Source organism: Euleptes europaea, chromosome 19, assembly GCF_029931775.1.
Source record: "Euleptes europaea isolate rEulEur1 chromosome 19, rEulEur1.hap1, whole genome shotgun sequence".
Lineage (NCBI taxonomy): Eukaryota > Metazoa > Chordata > Lepidosauria > Squamata > Sphaerodactylidae > Euleptes > Euleptes europaea.
In genome coordinates, this window is record NC_079330.1 from 6,907,156 (window position 1) to 6,921,536 (window position 14,381).

The following is a 14,381-nucleotide window of genomic DNA, read 5'->3' on the forward strand; positions in this document are numbered from 1 at the left end:
GGGGGTTGAGAGGGGGGGGGAATCACCAAGAAGTGGGAGAAGATTCAGTCTAGGGAACCGTTCCCAAGGACCCCGTTCAGGGCCGCTGCTTCTCTGTGCCAGCCTGGTTTAAAATCCATCCTTTTTGGAAACGGGCAAGCGACAGATGCAAAGGTTGGAGGAGGGGGGGATAAATGTGGGGGGTTTTCCCCCCCCTGCTCCTCTCCCCCCTGCTTTTCCCCAGCAAGGCTAAAAATGGGGAGAAAAGGCTGGCTGCGAACGGCGGGCAGAGCTGGGCTTCATGCCGGAGTCCTTTAAGACTAGAGAATCGCCTCCCCTGGCTGGTTTGCTAGGAAGGAAAAGGGGGGGGAATGCAAAAATCCATCGCTAGAGGGAAAGAGAATCACACAGAGAGCATCGCCAGCTTCTTCAGCCGGTGCATCTTGCTGGTGGTGTGTGTGTGTGTGTGTGTTTCAGGAGCCAACCCCCCCTCTTTAAAAAAAAAACGTGACCTGAGGATGGATTTTGGCTAGCTGCTCCCTCTCCCCCCCCCCACTCTTCCCACCCCGTCTTGCTTGTATTTATTTGGTGACATTGAGGTTGGAAAGATCTGCCGCACCGCGCGGGAGTGCAATGGATTTAAAAAAAATAATAATTATTGTGGGGTTTTTTTAAACCCCCACAATGAGCTAAATTAAAAAAAATTAAGGGAAGCAGGAACCAGGAGGGGGCAAGGTTTCTTTTCTTCTTCTTTTTTGAAATGAACAGAACGAAACATGACTCGCCTTCTCCCCCCCCCCCATCTGCAAATCAGGCTCAGCAAACACAAAAATAAATCCCCCTTCTCCCCCCCCCCCAATCCAGCCCCGCCCAGTGAATTTCAGATGTGGGACAGTCAGGCTGATTCCCACCCCCACCCCTCTTGTCAAGGAGCCTCCCCTTCCCGGGCACGGGAGAGAGGAGCCAGTGCAGGTCCCCTGGTCGGCTTCCTCGCGAGCAATTGGCAAGCCCCCTTCCCCAATTGCAGGCAGCAAAGAAAGAGGAAAGGCATTTACCTATTTGAGGTGACGCTGCTCCATCTTAAAGGCTCGTTTGCTGGGGAGGGGGGGTGAGACTCTGCAGATGCTCCCCTCTGTTTACTAAGCTCCCTCCTTCTCTCTCTCTCTCTTTCTCTGTCAAAAAAAAAAAAAACCTTGCACAACTGGGTGTCTTCCCCCCCCCTTCTCCTCTTCCTTTAATCAAAACGGGTCTTGATCACATTTGGAGCCTGCCTTATATATAATATATATATATATATTGCTCCGGTTACCGGGCTGGCTGTCACCAGCACCGAAATCCACCACCCTCCCACTATGGCTTGGAAATCCCTGATGAGAAAGCTTGCCCCCACCCCACACACCCCAACTAGAGAAGGTCCCCTTGTCCATCTCCTCTCTACAGCACCCCCTAACGCCCTCCTCCCCCCTCCCCAAAATAAACTTTTAGGAAGAATTGATTTTAAAGCCTGCGGTACAGGTGCAAATATATTGGGGAGGGAAGATGGGGGGGGGGACATAAGAGAGTGGGAAATGCTTCAGGGCAGAAGGGTGAACTTTGCACTTCTGGTTTTCCAGAACAAGCATCCCCAGGGATAGATCTAAGGACTTGCAGATTGTCATTTTTTAAAAAAAAAACCATCTTTAATCTCTAAAAAGGCACCTAAGTAACCTACCCACCCCCCAGTAGGGCATCGTAGTGTTACATTGGCAAAAGACATATATGTGTCTGTGCTCACTCCTGCTCTCTGCTGGTAGCTTTTGGTACAGCAAAGAGATCCCAGTCGTGTTCTCCCATTAGGGTTCATTCATGGTCCTTGAGAAGGCAGAAAGCCCATCTCAACACTTTAAACACCTTTCCGTACTCACTGTGTGTGTGTGTTGGGGGGACAGAATGGTCCCCTCCCCCAAGCTAGCATAGCAATTGTGAGAAGTCACCGGTGCAAATCTTGCATCTGATACCACCTCAACGCCATCCGGTTGTCTCTATGGCTTTTTCCGTGCCTTGGTTCCCGATTGTTCAGCTGTAGTCTTCCAAATGCATTTGAACACATGCACACCTGAAGCTGCCTTATACTCAATCAGACCCTTGGCCCATCAAAGTCAGCATTGTCTACTCAGACTGGCAGTGGCTCTCCAGGGTCTCAGGCAGGGGTCTTTCACATCACCTACTTGCCTAGTCCCTTTAACTGGAGATGCCGGTGATTGAACCTGGGACCTTCTGCATGCCAAGCAGATGCTCTACCACTGAGCCACGGCCCCTCCCCTAAGAAAGAAATACTAGAGGTTTAGAAAATTGTGAACTGAATACATGAAGCTGTCTTCTACTGAATCAGACCCTTGGTCCATCAAAGTCAGTATTGTCTACTCAGACCAGTAGCGGCTCTCCAGCGTCTCAGGCAGGGGTCTTTCACAGCACCTACTCGCCTAGTCCCTTTAACTGGAGGTGCCGGGGATTGAACCTGGGACCTTCTTCATGCCAAGCAGATGCTCTACCACATACATTTGCAGAGTGCTACACCTGTGTTTGAATTCACATTGTACCAAAGTAAACGCAAACATCTGTCGGGGGAGTAAACAGCAAACTTTTGCTTGACGCTTTCTTATCTCCTTCATTTACCTTATACATATATACCCCACGTTTCTCTCCAGTAAAGACCCAAAGCAGCTCACATTGTTCCATTTGATCCACACAACAACCCTGTGAGGTAGGTTAGGCTGAGAGTGTGTGACTGGCCCACGTGTCACAAACAAGTAGAGCGTTGTAGGTTGAGAAAACACTCACGTAAGATGTGGTATGCATTTCCCAAACCCCTCTGTTCGGAGAAGCTGGTCAAGATATAGCTGCACCAACGTTCTCCCCCCCCCCACACCATTTAGAAGAAGAAGAGTTGGTTTTTATACCCCGGTTTTCTCTACCTTTTTAAGGAGACTCAAACCTGCTTACAATTGCCTTCCCCTCCCCACAACAGACACCTTGTGAAGTAGGTGAGGCTGAGTTAGGAGAGAGCTGTGACTAGCCCAAGGTCACCCAGCAGGCATCATGTGTAGGAGCAGGGAAACCAACCCGGTTCTCCAGATTAGTCTGCCGCTCATGTGGAGGAGTGGGGAATCGAACCCAGTTCTCCAGATTAGAGTCCGCCACGCTTATCCACTGCGCCATGCTGGCTCTCTCTGCCCACCACCCCCCCCCAAAAAATCTAGGGCCTGACTCAGACCTTGGTATCTCAGTGGTCTCTGGATCTTAAGCGGAGAAAGTTTTACACGGCCATCTCCCATGTTTAAGGCACCATTACTCTCACGCTTGAAAACAATTATTGAATTGTTTCCATCTCTAATCTCCCCTCCCTTTAGGAAAGGGGGGAAAAAAGAACTTGCAGTTTTGCGTGTTCTAATTGGAAGGCAAAATCTAATTTTAATTATGTGACTGTATTTTTGGCTCTTTCCACTGCCCTATAATGGGCAACGAGGTTCCCCCCCTCCTCACCAAAAGGGAAGATTATATAAAGCGAATTTCAGTAGACAATTAAATTCCATTATTGCTGAAAGATGAAAAACAGCCTCAGACATGAAATCCGGCACTACAAAAGTTTCTTCGGGGAAGGAGAAAAGGAACACAAACACAGACGGGTGGCAGAGAAGAGACGATCTGGATCACAAACGGCCAACCTGGGGGCCGGATGGCCAGATCACCACCACAAAAACATTTGGTTTCCCCATCTACCGGTAACCCATTTTCATCAATTTATTGAAAAACCTTAATTAAACTGTGGAACTCCCTGCCCCAGGATGTGGCGATGGCTGCCAACTTGGGAAGGCTTTAAGAGGGGAGTGGACATGTGCATGGTGGAGAGGGCTATCCATGGCTATTAGTCAAAATGGATGCTAGTAAACTCCCATGACCACTCAGGGGCCCTCCCATTCAGGTACCATTAGGCTCCACCCCTACCTTACTAAGCTCCACCCATTAGTTCCCAGGATCCACCCTCCCTTTGAGCTTTAGATTCTAAGCTGACCATCTGACTTCTTGCTGGCTACAGCCAAAAACGCGTTGCAGTTTTGCAAAACCACGGGGCCCGTTGCTATGGGGATGGACCATAATTGTATAGGCACTGGAGTTATAAGGATGATTTTAGGTCATATTTACAATGTTGCTCAATGACTAATTGCTCGCTTACAACCTTCTCTTCTCCCCACCTGCAAAATAAATAAATAAAAGCACCCTGGTTCATGTTTTGGAAATAACGTTCATGCCTCTTTAGAAGAAGAAGAGTTGGTTTTTTGTATGTCGATTTTCTCTACCACTTAAGGGAGAATCAAACCGGCTTCCGATCACCTTCCCTTCCTTTCCACACAACAGACACCCTGTGAGGGAAGTGGGTCTGAGAAAGCTCTAAGAGAGCTGTTACTAGCCCAAGGTCACCCAGCTGGCTTTGTGTGTAGGAGTGGGGAACCAAATCCAGTTCACCAGATTAGCCTCTGCCGCTCATGTGGGGAATCAAACCCGGTTCTCCAGATCAGAGTCCACCACTCCAAACCACCACTCTTAGCCACTACACCACGCTAGCTCGTCCACCCTTAGCGCCAACCCAGCATGTCAACGTTTAGCAGGTGACGCGTTTTCCTAAAGCAAAGGCAATTTATTGAAAAACCTTGTTAAGTCTTCCAATGTGAGAAAGGCTCCCGCCAAAGCAGGGAAGGCAAAACACCCCCCGCCTCCAAACAGCCCCCCGACAAAATGGCAGCCATCTCGACAAGAAACCAGCCTTTTTAAGACTCGACAAAGTGACCGTAGTCCCCATGGCAACCAGTTATGAAGACCCAGGAAGAGAAATATGAGATTCTTCAAGCGTATATGATAAGGATCAAGGAAACACACTCAGAAGCAAGGAGTACTGAGGTTTGCCATTGGTTTCAACAAAACAACTTCAGGCACCGCAGGTGGCTTTGAGCCAGGGCATTTTGGGGGGTGTTTAGTTTTTTTTGGGGGGGGGGGTCAATTCACAATGCTGCATTTTTCTGCACACATATGGGGAGTTTACAAAGTGTGTAGAAATTCTTACCTTGTCTGCTGAGGGGGAGCTCAGGTTGCCAATTTCATGTTCTCCACTTTACTTACAAGTAAATTTTGGTTTGGATCACACGTAGCATGAACCGAGAAATATTCACATGAAGCTGCCTTAAACTGAATCAGACCCTTGGTCCATCGAAGTCAGTATTGTCTACTCTGACCGGAAGCGGCTCTCCAGGGTCTCAACGGAGGTCTTTCACATCACCTACTTGCCTAGTGCCTTTAACTGGAGGTCCCGGGGATTGAACCTGGGACCTTCTGCATCCCAAGCAGATGCTCTACCACTGAGCCACAGCCCCTCCTGGAAGCAAGCTCTCCAATTTCCCCCGCCTGCTGTGCCTCCTATAATAGCACCCCCAGCAGACAAAGGAACTCTAGCAGAGGGAGGGGGGTGAATAGGGGTCAGCAGGGGGAGGGGAGAAATGGGAGAAACTGCCCTCCCTTCCAACTGATGGGACACCTCTTCTACCAGTGGACACTGTAGGGCCAAACTCAACAGAACGATGTCCTCAGGGATGCTGCCGGTGTAGGTTTTTTGCCATCAAGTCACGACCCACTTATGGTGACCCCAGAGGGTTTTCAAGGCAAGCCCGCCCTGCAATAAACCTAACGAACAACAGGGCAGAAATGGAGCGGTTTGGATTTATTGGAGACTTCCAACTTCATTCGTAATAATATACAGATATTTGTCCCAGTCATACTTTATATATCCCAAACATCCAGTCCATTCCATTAAAAGGAAAAAAAAGGTATTCCCATCCTCCTCCACAAAATAAACATCCAAAACAACTCAAATAAAACCTTTTTAAGCTGGAAAATACAAACAATACCGTTCTGGAAATATTATCTTTATAATTAAAACCCTACTTGTAACTGTTAAAGTAGGATATTCAGGGGAAGAGGACAGAAGTTGGGGGAAAGGGTTTTTAAAAAATCTTGATTTTTTAAATCTCTCTTAAATAAAGCAGCTTTTATGTTTATAATAATTTCCTTTGTTTTCATACACATAGTTCGTCTTTGTGTTTCAACATCGAAACACCCCCTTCACAAAAAAAGAGTTAAAAAACGAAAAACACCAAGGAAGAAAAAAAAAATTAAACAGCAACAATGAAAATAAGTAGGTTGTAAAGTCACTCTCTGAGGAGAAGGGCAAAAGTCCAGTCGTTCCAGAACGTGACCTCATGCGTCTTCTGTCTGCAATAGTAAGGCCTAGAGGAGGAGATAGGCGGGCTTTCAATAAAAGCAGACCGTGTGCAGAAAAGTCCGCCCGCTTTTCTCTTCGAATTCTTGTAACAGCTCGTCTATTTCATTTTCCATATCTTCCGTGTGCTGTATCTGGAAGGGGGGAAAGGAGGGGAAAAAGGCCGATTTATGGCACTGAATATATTTCCACAAACGTTTTGACACGCTTTTAAAGTCTAAACAGCAAGAAAAATTAAAAACGCTGCAGTTATTTTTTCAATCCTGTTCACAACACCTATTGGATTAATTAAAGGTAAAGGTCCCCTGGGCAAGCACCGGGGCATTCCTAGCCCATGGGGTGACGTCACATCCCGACATTTACTAGGCAGACTTTGTTTACGGGGTGGTTTGCCAGTGCCTTCCCCAGTCGTATACACTTTACCCCCAGCAAGCTGGGTACTCATTTTACCAACCTTGGAAGGATGGAAGGCTGAGAACCTCAAGCCGGCTACCTGAAACCGACTTCCGTCGGGACCAAACTCAGGTCGTGAGCAGAGCTTTTGACTGCAGTGCTGCAGCTTACCACTCTGCGCCACGGAGCTCCTTATTTGATTAATCAGTTGTTGTTTTTAATTTGCAGTGAATCATCAGCCGTAGATACAAAAAAAGCATCCTCAGGGATAAAATCAAACCTCTCGCCACGATCTGTGAATGTTTTCAGCTGTGCCCAAAAAAAAGAGGGGTAGCACATTTTGACTGAGATTGGGGGAAACGACACTTCTAGTGTTCACTCTCAACCATCCCCGCTTTGCGCTCCTCTCCCCACGATGTCATCGTGCCATCCTATCCGACTGGCTGAATCAACCCATGTGATTTCACTGAATGACTCTGCTTTGCGTCGCTCCCCCCGCCCCCCCGCAATGTCATCAACATAATCCCATCTGATTGGCTGAAATGGATCTCGTGATCTCATTTAATGACAGCACACCTGACGCCAAGGGCACACTGTCATCCTGTCTACTCTGTAAGCGCTAGCGGGGAAGGACATGATAAATAAAGTTCCTGTTACTGAATCCATGATCATTTTGGGCCTCAGGCAGAGGTCTTTCACATCACCTACTTGCCTAGTCCCTTTAACTGGAGATGCCGGGGATTGAACCTGGGAGCTTCTGCATGCCAAGCAGGTGCTCTACCACTGAGCCACGGCCCCTCCCCAAATACAAAATAGGGACACAGAAAGTTATGGGAGACCTGAGTCTAGAGTTCTGAGAACCAGTGTGGTGTAGTGGTTAAGAGCAGTGGTTTGGAGCGATGGAGTCTGATCTGGAGAACCGGGTTTGATTCCCCACTCCTCCACATGAGTGGCGGAGGCTAATCTGGCGAACCAGGTTTGTTTCCCCACTCCTACACATGAAGCCAACTGCATGACCTTGGGCTACTCACAGTTCGCTTAGAGCTCTCTCAGCCCCACCTACCTCACACGGTGTCTGTTGTGGAGAGGCGAAGGTGATTGTGAGCCAGTTTAATTCTTCCTTAAGTGGTAGAGAAAGTTGGCATATAAAAACCAACTGTTCTTCATCATCCCCCTTCTAAAGTCTACTCTTCTGGAACCCCAAGGCATGCCAATACTATGGCTTTTTCTGTATTTTAAACTCTCGCCTGTGTGGGCCAGAAACTTGCTTTAGATGAGCCAAAACACCCAGAATGTGAATTTTCCGTAGAAAACTATGGAATGAAGGAACGATTGGTACGTGGAACACTTGAAAAGGAATTTGACATAACACCTGTTATTTTTTCAGCCGGCTCATTCAGATGTAAGCAGAGCGGCCTCGTTTTGGCAGGAGCACAGCCCTCCGGAGAGGAAGGTTCTATTCCCAGGTCTGCCCCAGGTTTGTTGACCCACTTACAAAACACAGCTGGTCCCGTTTCTTTCCTTAGCAGAGACGGCACTTTGACCGCACTCAACACGCGATCATTCACTTCCTCTCTTCAAGCGTATGTGAGCAGTTTGGGCATGCACAGCTAAAGCTACTATATGCTTCATACGCACACGCTGTGACACACACAAGGAGAGCGTTGTAGGTTGGGGAAACACACACCAAAGAAGTGGTATGCATTTCCCAAATCCCTCTGATCGGAGGAGCTGATCAAGATGTAGCTGCACCAACGTTCTCTCCCCCACATCCCCCATTTAGAAGAGCCCTACGAAAATGCCCCAAAGAGCAACTTTGATACTTACACATTGACATAGCTCGCAGATGAGAAAAGCTCCCAACGTCGCCTCTTCGTGATTATCCTGAATGTCCACGTTTATCACGTGTACGGGCTGACACGTCTCCTGTTCTCGAGAATTTAAGTCTGAAGCAGGCACAAAGGAACAAAAAAACAAAGCCATGAAGGTGACGTGAGATAAATATGTCCTTTCTTTCCAAGGAAAACCCTCTCCAGCTCCAGGCCCTGAAAATCTAGGCAGCCAGAAAAACTGGATTTGACAACCCGTGTAAATTGGGTATTGCTAGCCTGGGGTGAAGCGACGCGGGGCGCTGAAGCCGTGCATCTGGCGGCCGGAAGTCCTGTCCAACAACCCACCTGGCTTCCAAGACTCGCCCTTTTTTGTTTTAAAAACTAAAGCCGGGGTTGTTCGGTTTGCACACCTGCTGAATTGCAGCCTTATTATGCGACCCGGACTGCAGGTCCAACGAGACTCACTTCCTTCCCAGGTCAAGGGGGCAGAATTTCATAGAATCATAGTTGGAAGGGGCCATACTAGTCCAACCCCCTGCTCAATGCAGGATCAGCCTAGAGCATCCCTGACAAGTGTTTGTCCAGCCTCTGCTTAAAGACGGCCAGTGAGGGGGGGTGCTCACCACCTCTCTAGGTGGCTGATTCCACTGTCGAACAAGTCTTACTGTTAATTCCCCCCCCCCAATATCCAGGTGGTACCTTTCTGCCCGCATTTTAAACCCATTATTGCGAGTAGGGTTGCCAGGTCCCTCTTCGCCACCAGCGGGAGGTTTTGGGGGCAGAGCCTGAGGAGGGCGGGGTTTGGGGAGGGAAGCTTGCCTAGTCATTCAGGGCAAAAGACGTTCTCCTAAAGAGACCTAGCAGCAGCACCTGTCTCAGTAGAACCCGGGCTTTGGGGATCCTTGGGGAGAGCCAGCATGGTGTAGTGGTTAAGAGCGGTGGTTTGGAGTGGTGGACTCTGATCTGGAGACACGGGTTTGATTCCCCACTCCTCCACATGAGTGGCCAAGGCTAATCTGGTGAACTGGATGTTTCCCCGCTCCTACACACGAAGCTAGCTGGGTGACCTTGGGCTAGTCACAGCTCTTAGAGCTCTCTCAGCCCCACCTACCTCACAGGGTGTCTGTTGTGGGGAGGGGAAGGGAAGGTGATTGTAAGCCAGTTTGAGTCTCCCTTAAGTGGTAGAGAAAGTCGGCATATAAAAGCCAACTTCTTCTCCTGTCTGACTGCTCAGGCCCAAATGTTTTCTCGTTCTTAATTGCTCGTTTTTTAAAAAAACCTGCCTGCTGTCAAATAAACCTGCGATGGATCGATTTGGCACCACAGCGCGTTTAGAGAAAATAACTGTCCCACGCATAAGGTGCAAGCGCAGAACCAGATTGTGGAACGGTGCGCACGGCCAACAAAGCAACCCGGATTCTGCCCCGCCTCGGAGGCAGCTTCTCGAACGCTAACGGCCCTCGTTTCTCGCATCCTCTCCACCGGAGCCAGGCCAAACAAAGTGAGAGAGGCGGGCCGGCCTAAAAAATCTCATCATCTGCTCCTAGCGGGAGCTGCCAGCGGGGTTTCACGGCCTCTCCTGTGCTAGTTACGCGAAGAACCGCATAATGGGGAGGGAGAAGGGGAAAGGTGGAGATTAGCATAGATGGACTGTCCTTCCCAACCTCTATAAAACAAGCGGCATGCGAATAAGGAGCAACTGTGGCCAAATCAAGTCGAAATTTCATTCATCTCTCGGCAAGGCGGCTCATTAAAGCCGCCGGAGAAAGTTCCGAGCCGGTTCCCTTTAATGCACTCCGGCCTCTGCGGCAGTCGAGTGGACGGCCCCCGAGCGAAGGGGGGGGGGGCGCTCAGCCCAGCCGGTGAGGGACAGTTCCCCACACACTCCATCCCTGGTCATTTCTTATTTATAAGATGCCAGCTTCGCTCGGCTGCTTTCTAATTTGCAGAGCGTCCGCCACATCGCGGCGGGAGACGATGTGCAGCCAGGCGCCCGAGAAAGAGCGGACGCCCTGCCGACGAGGCGAGAGGCTGCTTAACTTTGCTTTGGTTGCACGGGGTTTGTTTAACCGCCTGGGTTTTTCCCCCCAAAAAAGGAGTGAAGAGAAGAAAGCCATCTTCTTGGTTTGTTTTAAGGCACTGCCCGTGCAGCAGTTTACATGTCTCAGCTTCTGCAAACCGCAAGGGGTGGGGCGCTTTCAAGCCCCCTCAAAAGATCTATTGGGTTACGTTCCATGCCTCCTGCTCCATTTGCTCCTGTACACCCCGACACAGGAACCAGTGTGAAGTGGTGGTTTGAATACTGGAGCGGGGGTGGAGGGGCCGTGGCTCAGTGGCAGAGCATCTGCTTGGCATGGAGAAGGGCCAAGGTTCAACCCCCGTCATCTCCAGTTAAAGGGACTAGGCAGGTAGGGGATGTGAAGGACCCCTGGCCTGAAACCCTGGAGAGCAGCTGCCGGTCTGAGGAGACAATACTGACTCTGATGGACCGAGGGTCTGATTCAGTATAAGGCAGCTTCATGTGTTCATGAGACAAAATGTTCAGATCCCATTCTCCTGTGAAGCTTGCTGGGCTAGCCACCCACTCTCACATTAGCCTACCTCACAGGGTCGTTGTATACCACCCTAAACTCATTGAAGATGTGTGTCTGGAGGAGGGGGTGAAAAACATGGAAGTACACTGTAGAAGCAATTAAGAACGAGAAAATATTTGGGCCTGAGCAGTCAGACAGGAGAAGAAGAGTTGGTTTTTATATGCCGACTTTCTCTGCCACTGATTGAAGATTCAAACCGGCTTACAATCACCTTCCCTTCCTCTCCCACAACAGACACCCTGTGAGGTAGGTGGGACTGAGACAGCTCTGAGAGCTGTGACTAGCCCAAGGTCACCCAGCTGGCTTCATGTATAGGAGTGGGGAAACAAACCCGGTTCTTCAGATCAGACTCCACCGCTCCAAACCACCGCTCTTGACCACTACGCCACGCTGGCTCTCGTTCCAATGGCCACGTGTCCCGCGTTAACGGAGATGGGGCCGTGAGAATTGCCTCTTCCTATATCAACCTTGACAGGACAGGTCCCAACAGGGCCTCTTCTGTGTTGGCACCTAGATCGTGGACCACCCCTCCCAAGGCACTCCTTAAATACATGAGTCCACCTTATGCAGAAATCGGACCATTGGTCGCTCTGCCTCAGTGGGGTCTATTCCAGCTGGCAGCTTTTCTCAAGGTCCTTGGGAAGAGGGGGATAATTCCTAACGGTCGTTCTCCAGGATCCCTTAGCAGGAGACATTGGGGGGCTGAACATGGGGGCCTTCCGCTTGTGAACCACGTCCTCTACCACTGAGCCGTGCGCCCCACGCACCTCATTTGGCATGCCTGTGCCCCAGTCGTTTCAGGGATCAATTTAGGGACCATTTGACTTATTCTCTGGAGCGTTTGCTTTGTCACTTTAGGGCCACCTGTTTTACCACTGCAGCTGGTTCTAACAGGGAGTTTCACGTCTTTTCTATTAAAACTGTTTATAAAGATTTTATTTGTGCATGGTTTTATTTCAGACCATAAAGCTGCCTTGAAGATCTCGGGAAGGGAAAGCAGGGCATGAACACTGTTTTTAAAAAACCTTTCTGTTAGAATGTACTCATGCCCAAGAAATTGTGCTTGAGAAAAGGTGCTATGAGATTGTTGTTGTTGTTTTTTTGGGGGGGGGTGGCTCAAAAGCCACCTCCCAGAATGCTGACCGCACACTGCGGTCTCTCTCAGCCTAGGCGAGAACTGGTTCCACAGGCAAGAGGGTGCATTCTTTGAGCTTCAGCCTGCCCTGAAATTTTGCACCACTCTACCTAAATTCTGCCATCAAAATTCTGCAATCGATATAAATTACACCGGGGTGTCAAACTCATTTGTTACGAGGGCCGGATATGATGTAAATGTCACTTGGTTGGGCTGGGCCATGCCTTGCCAGCCCAGATTGGGACTGGGGGTGTGTGGCTGCCTCAGTTGGCTCACGGGCCGAGTAACAGCTCTCAAGGGGCCGGATCCGGCCCATAGGCCGTATGTTTGACACCCCTGAATTACACGAATCAAGCAGATGCACAAATCCTTCTCAGCCAGTGACTTAAAAAAATTAGTATCATTTGTCCTGCTGGCCCTGGGGGGGAGCTCTACTGGGTATCGAATGCCCCGCCACCCACCCCACCCCACCGGCAGCCCACTGGATAACACCTCTGGCTGGGAAGATTTCAGAACTATATTCCAAGCATATTGTTCCCACTAGTCTCAGGCTCTTTAAAATTTGGCGTGAGATGTCAGCACGGCAAGCAGGCTGCATTCTTGGGCTCCTGTAGGACGGGCCTCGTTGACCACTCTGCCCCGGCTCAAATTCAGCCAGGCTCTGGCTGGATCCAAGGGACGGCCCTTACCTTCTATTACTTGATCGTAGACCCTTTCTTCGCACGTCAAGATGAGGTCGAAGACGTCTTTGCAGTTCTGGAATCTTTCCGGCCGCGGCTTGATCCGCTTGTTCCTGTCCAACATGTGCAAAATCCCGTTCTGTGTATAGCTGCGGGGGCCAAGAGTTAAGGAACTCCACAGGCAAAGAGATTTTTTGTTTAGACAAACCAGCCGTGCTTTGGGCAGGGGACGGAAACTGCTGGTGGCATGGACATTCCAAATTATAGGCTGTCTTTTTAAAAGGGCTGGGCAAACTTCAGCACGGCCCGGGCATCCTCCCTCTGAAGAAACAGTACAGCCATTTTGCTTTCCCCCCCCCCCCCGCCCCAGAACACCCAAAGTTTATCCCAGCCAGACCCAAGAGCCGCCTCAGACTGTAAAGAAACTCGGCTGTTTGCATCCAACGTTCTATCACGCCTTAGTGTGATGAAGAAACAGAAGCAAAGATGGTATTAGGCAAATAAACCTGATTTTCACCATTTCAGGGGTCACTGTGGATCGACAGAGGCAACCCCCCACCCCACCCCAGTGGTTCCCCATCCTGATGCACGCCTTTAGTTTCTTCTAAAGGGAGAAGTATCATACACAGGTACCTGGGGATACAGGTGCGATGAACCCAAAGCTATTCCCCCTCCATCAAGGGCCTAGACCCCAATGACAGGGGTACTGCTGGCTCTACGATGCATACACATCCCTCTATACACAGACATTTGTCACACTCGAAGTTATATTTTGCCACTCGACCATCACTTACAGATCACGATGGGTAGCCGTATTAGTCTGTCGCAGTAGAAAAGAGCAAGAGTCTAGTAGCCAATTAAAGACTAACAAAATTTCTGGCCGGGTATGAACTTTCGTGAATCACAACTCACTTCTTCAGATATTCTTCTTCTTCAGGTATCTGAATCAGTTAGTCACTGCAGGTATCTCAAGAAGTGAGCTGTGACCCACAAAAGTTCATACCCTGCCAGAAATTTTGTTGGCCTTTAAGGTGCTACTGGACTCTGGCTCTTTTCTACATTTCACTTATAACTTTGCAACGAGGTTCAAGACCTGATTTAGTCACCAACTCAGGTTAGCGTGAAGCTCAGTGCAGAAACCTTGATAAAATAGGGGGGGTGGCAGAGGAAGGATAGGCCAGTTCTATATGAAATGGGCAAGAAGGCTGAGAGCATAAGAAAGGCCTAGCTGGATCAGACCGAGGCCCATCAAGTCCGACAGTCTGTTCACACAGTGGCCAACCAGGTGCCTCTAGGAAGCCACAAACAAGATGACTGCAGCAGCACCATCCTGCCTGTGTTCCACCGCACCTAATATATTCGGCATGCTCCTCTGATCCTGGAGAGAATAGGTATGCATCATGACTAGCAACCATGAATACCCCTCTCCTCCTAGAATATGTCCACTCCCCTTAAAGCCTT

At 49.5% G+C, this 14,381-nt stretch overlaps 1 protein-coding gene and 1 non-coding gene across 2 annotated transcripts in view; both read right to left on the reverse strand.

Annotated features, from left to right (window-relative positions):
• Window positions 1-5,312: 5,312 nt before the first annotated feature.
• Window positions 5,313-5,384, reverse strand: TRNAP-GGG (transfer RNA proline (anticodon GGG)). Its single transcript has one exon. It is a non-coding gene; the product is annotated as a tRNA-Pro (tRNA).
• Window positions 5,385-6,203: 819 nt separating this feature from the next.
• SSU72 (SSU72 homolog, RNA polymerase II CTD phosphatase) overlaps window positions 6,204-14,381 on the reverse strand; it is a 46,822-nt gene continuing 38,644 nt past the window's right edge. The window contains exons 3-5 of the mRNA XM_056865200.1: window positions 12,930-13,069; window positions 8,507-8,625; window positions 6,204-6,420 (exon numbers count right to left, since the gene is read on the reverse strand). Coding sequence (XP_056721178.1) covers window positions 6,319-6,420; window positions 8,507-8,625; window positions 12,930-13,069 — 361 coding nt within the window. The 3' untranslated portion in view covers window positions 6,204-6,318. The remainder of the gene's footprint in view (window positions 6,421-8,506; window positions 8,626-12,929; window positions 13,070-14,381) is intronic.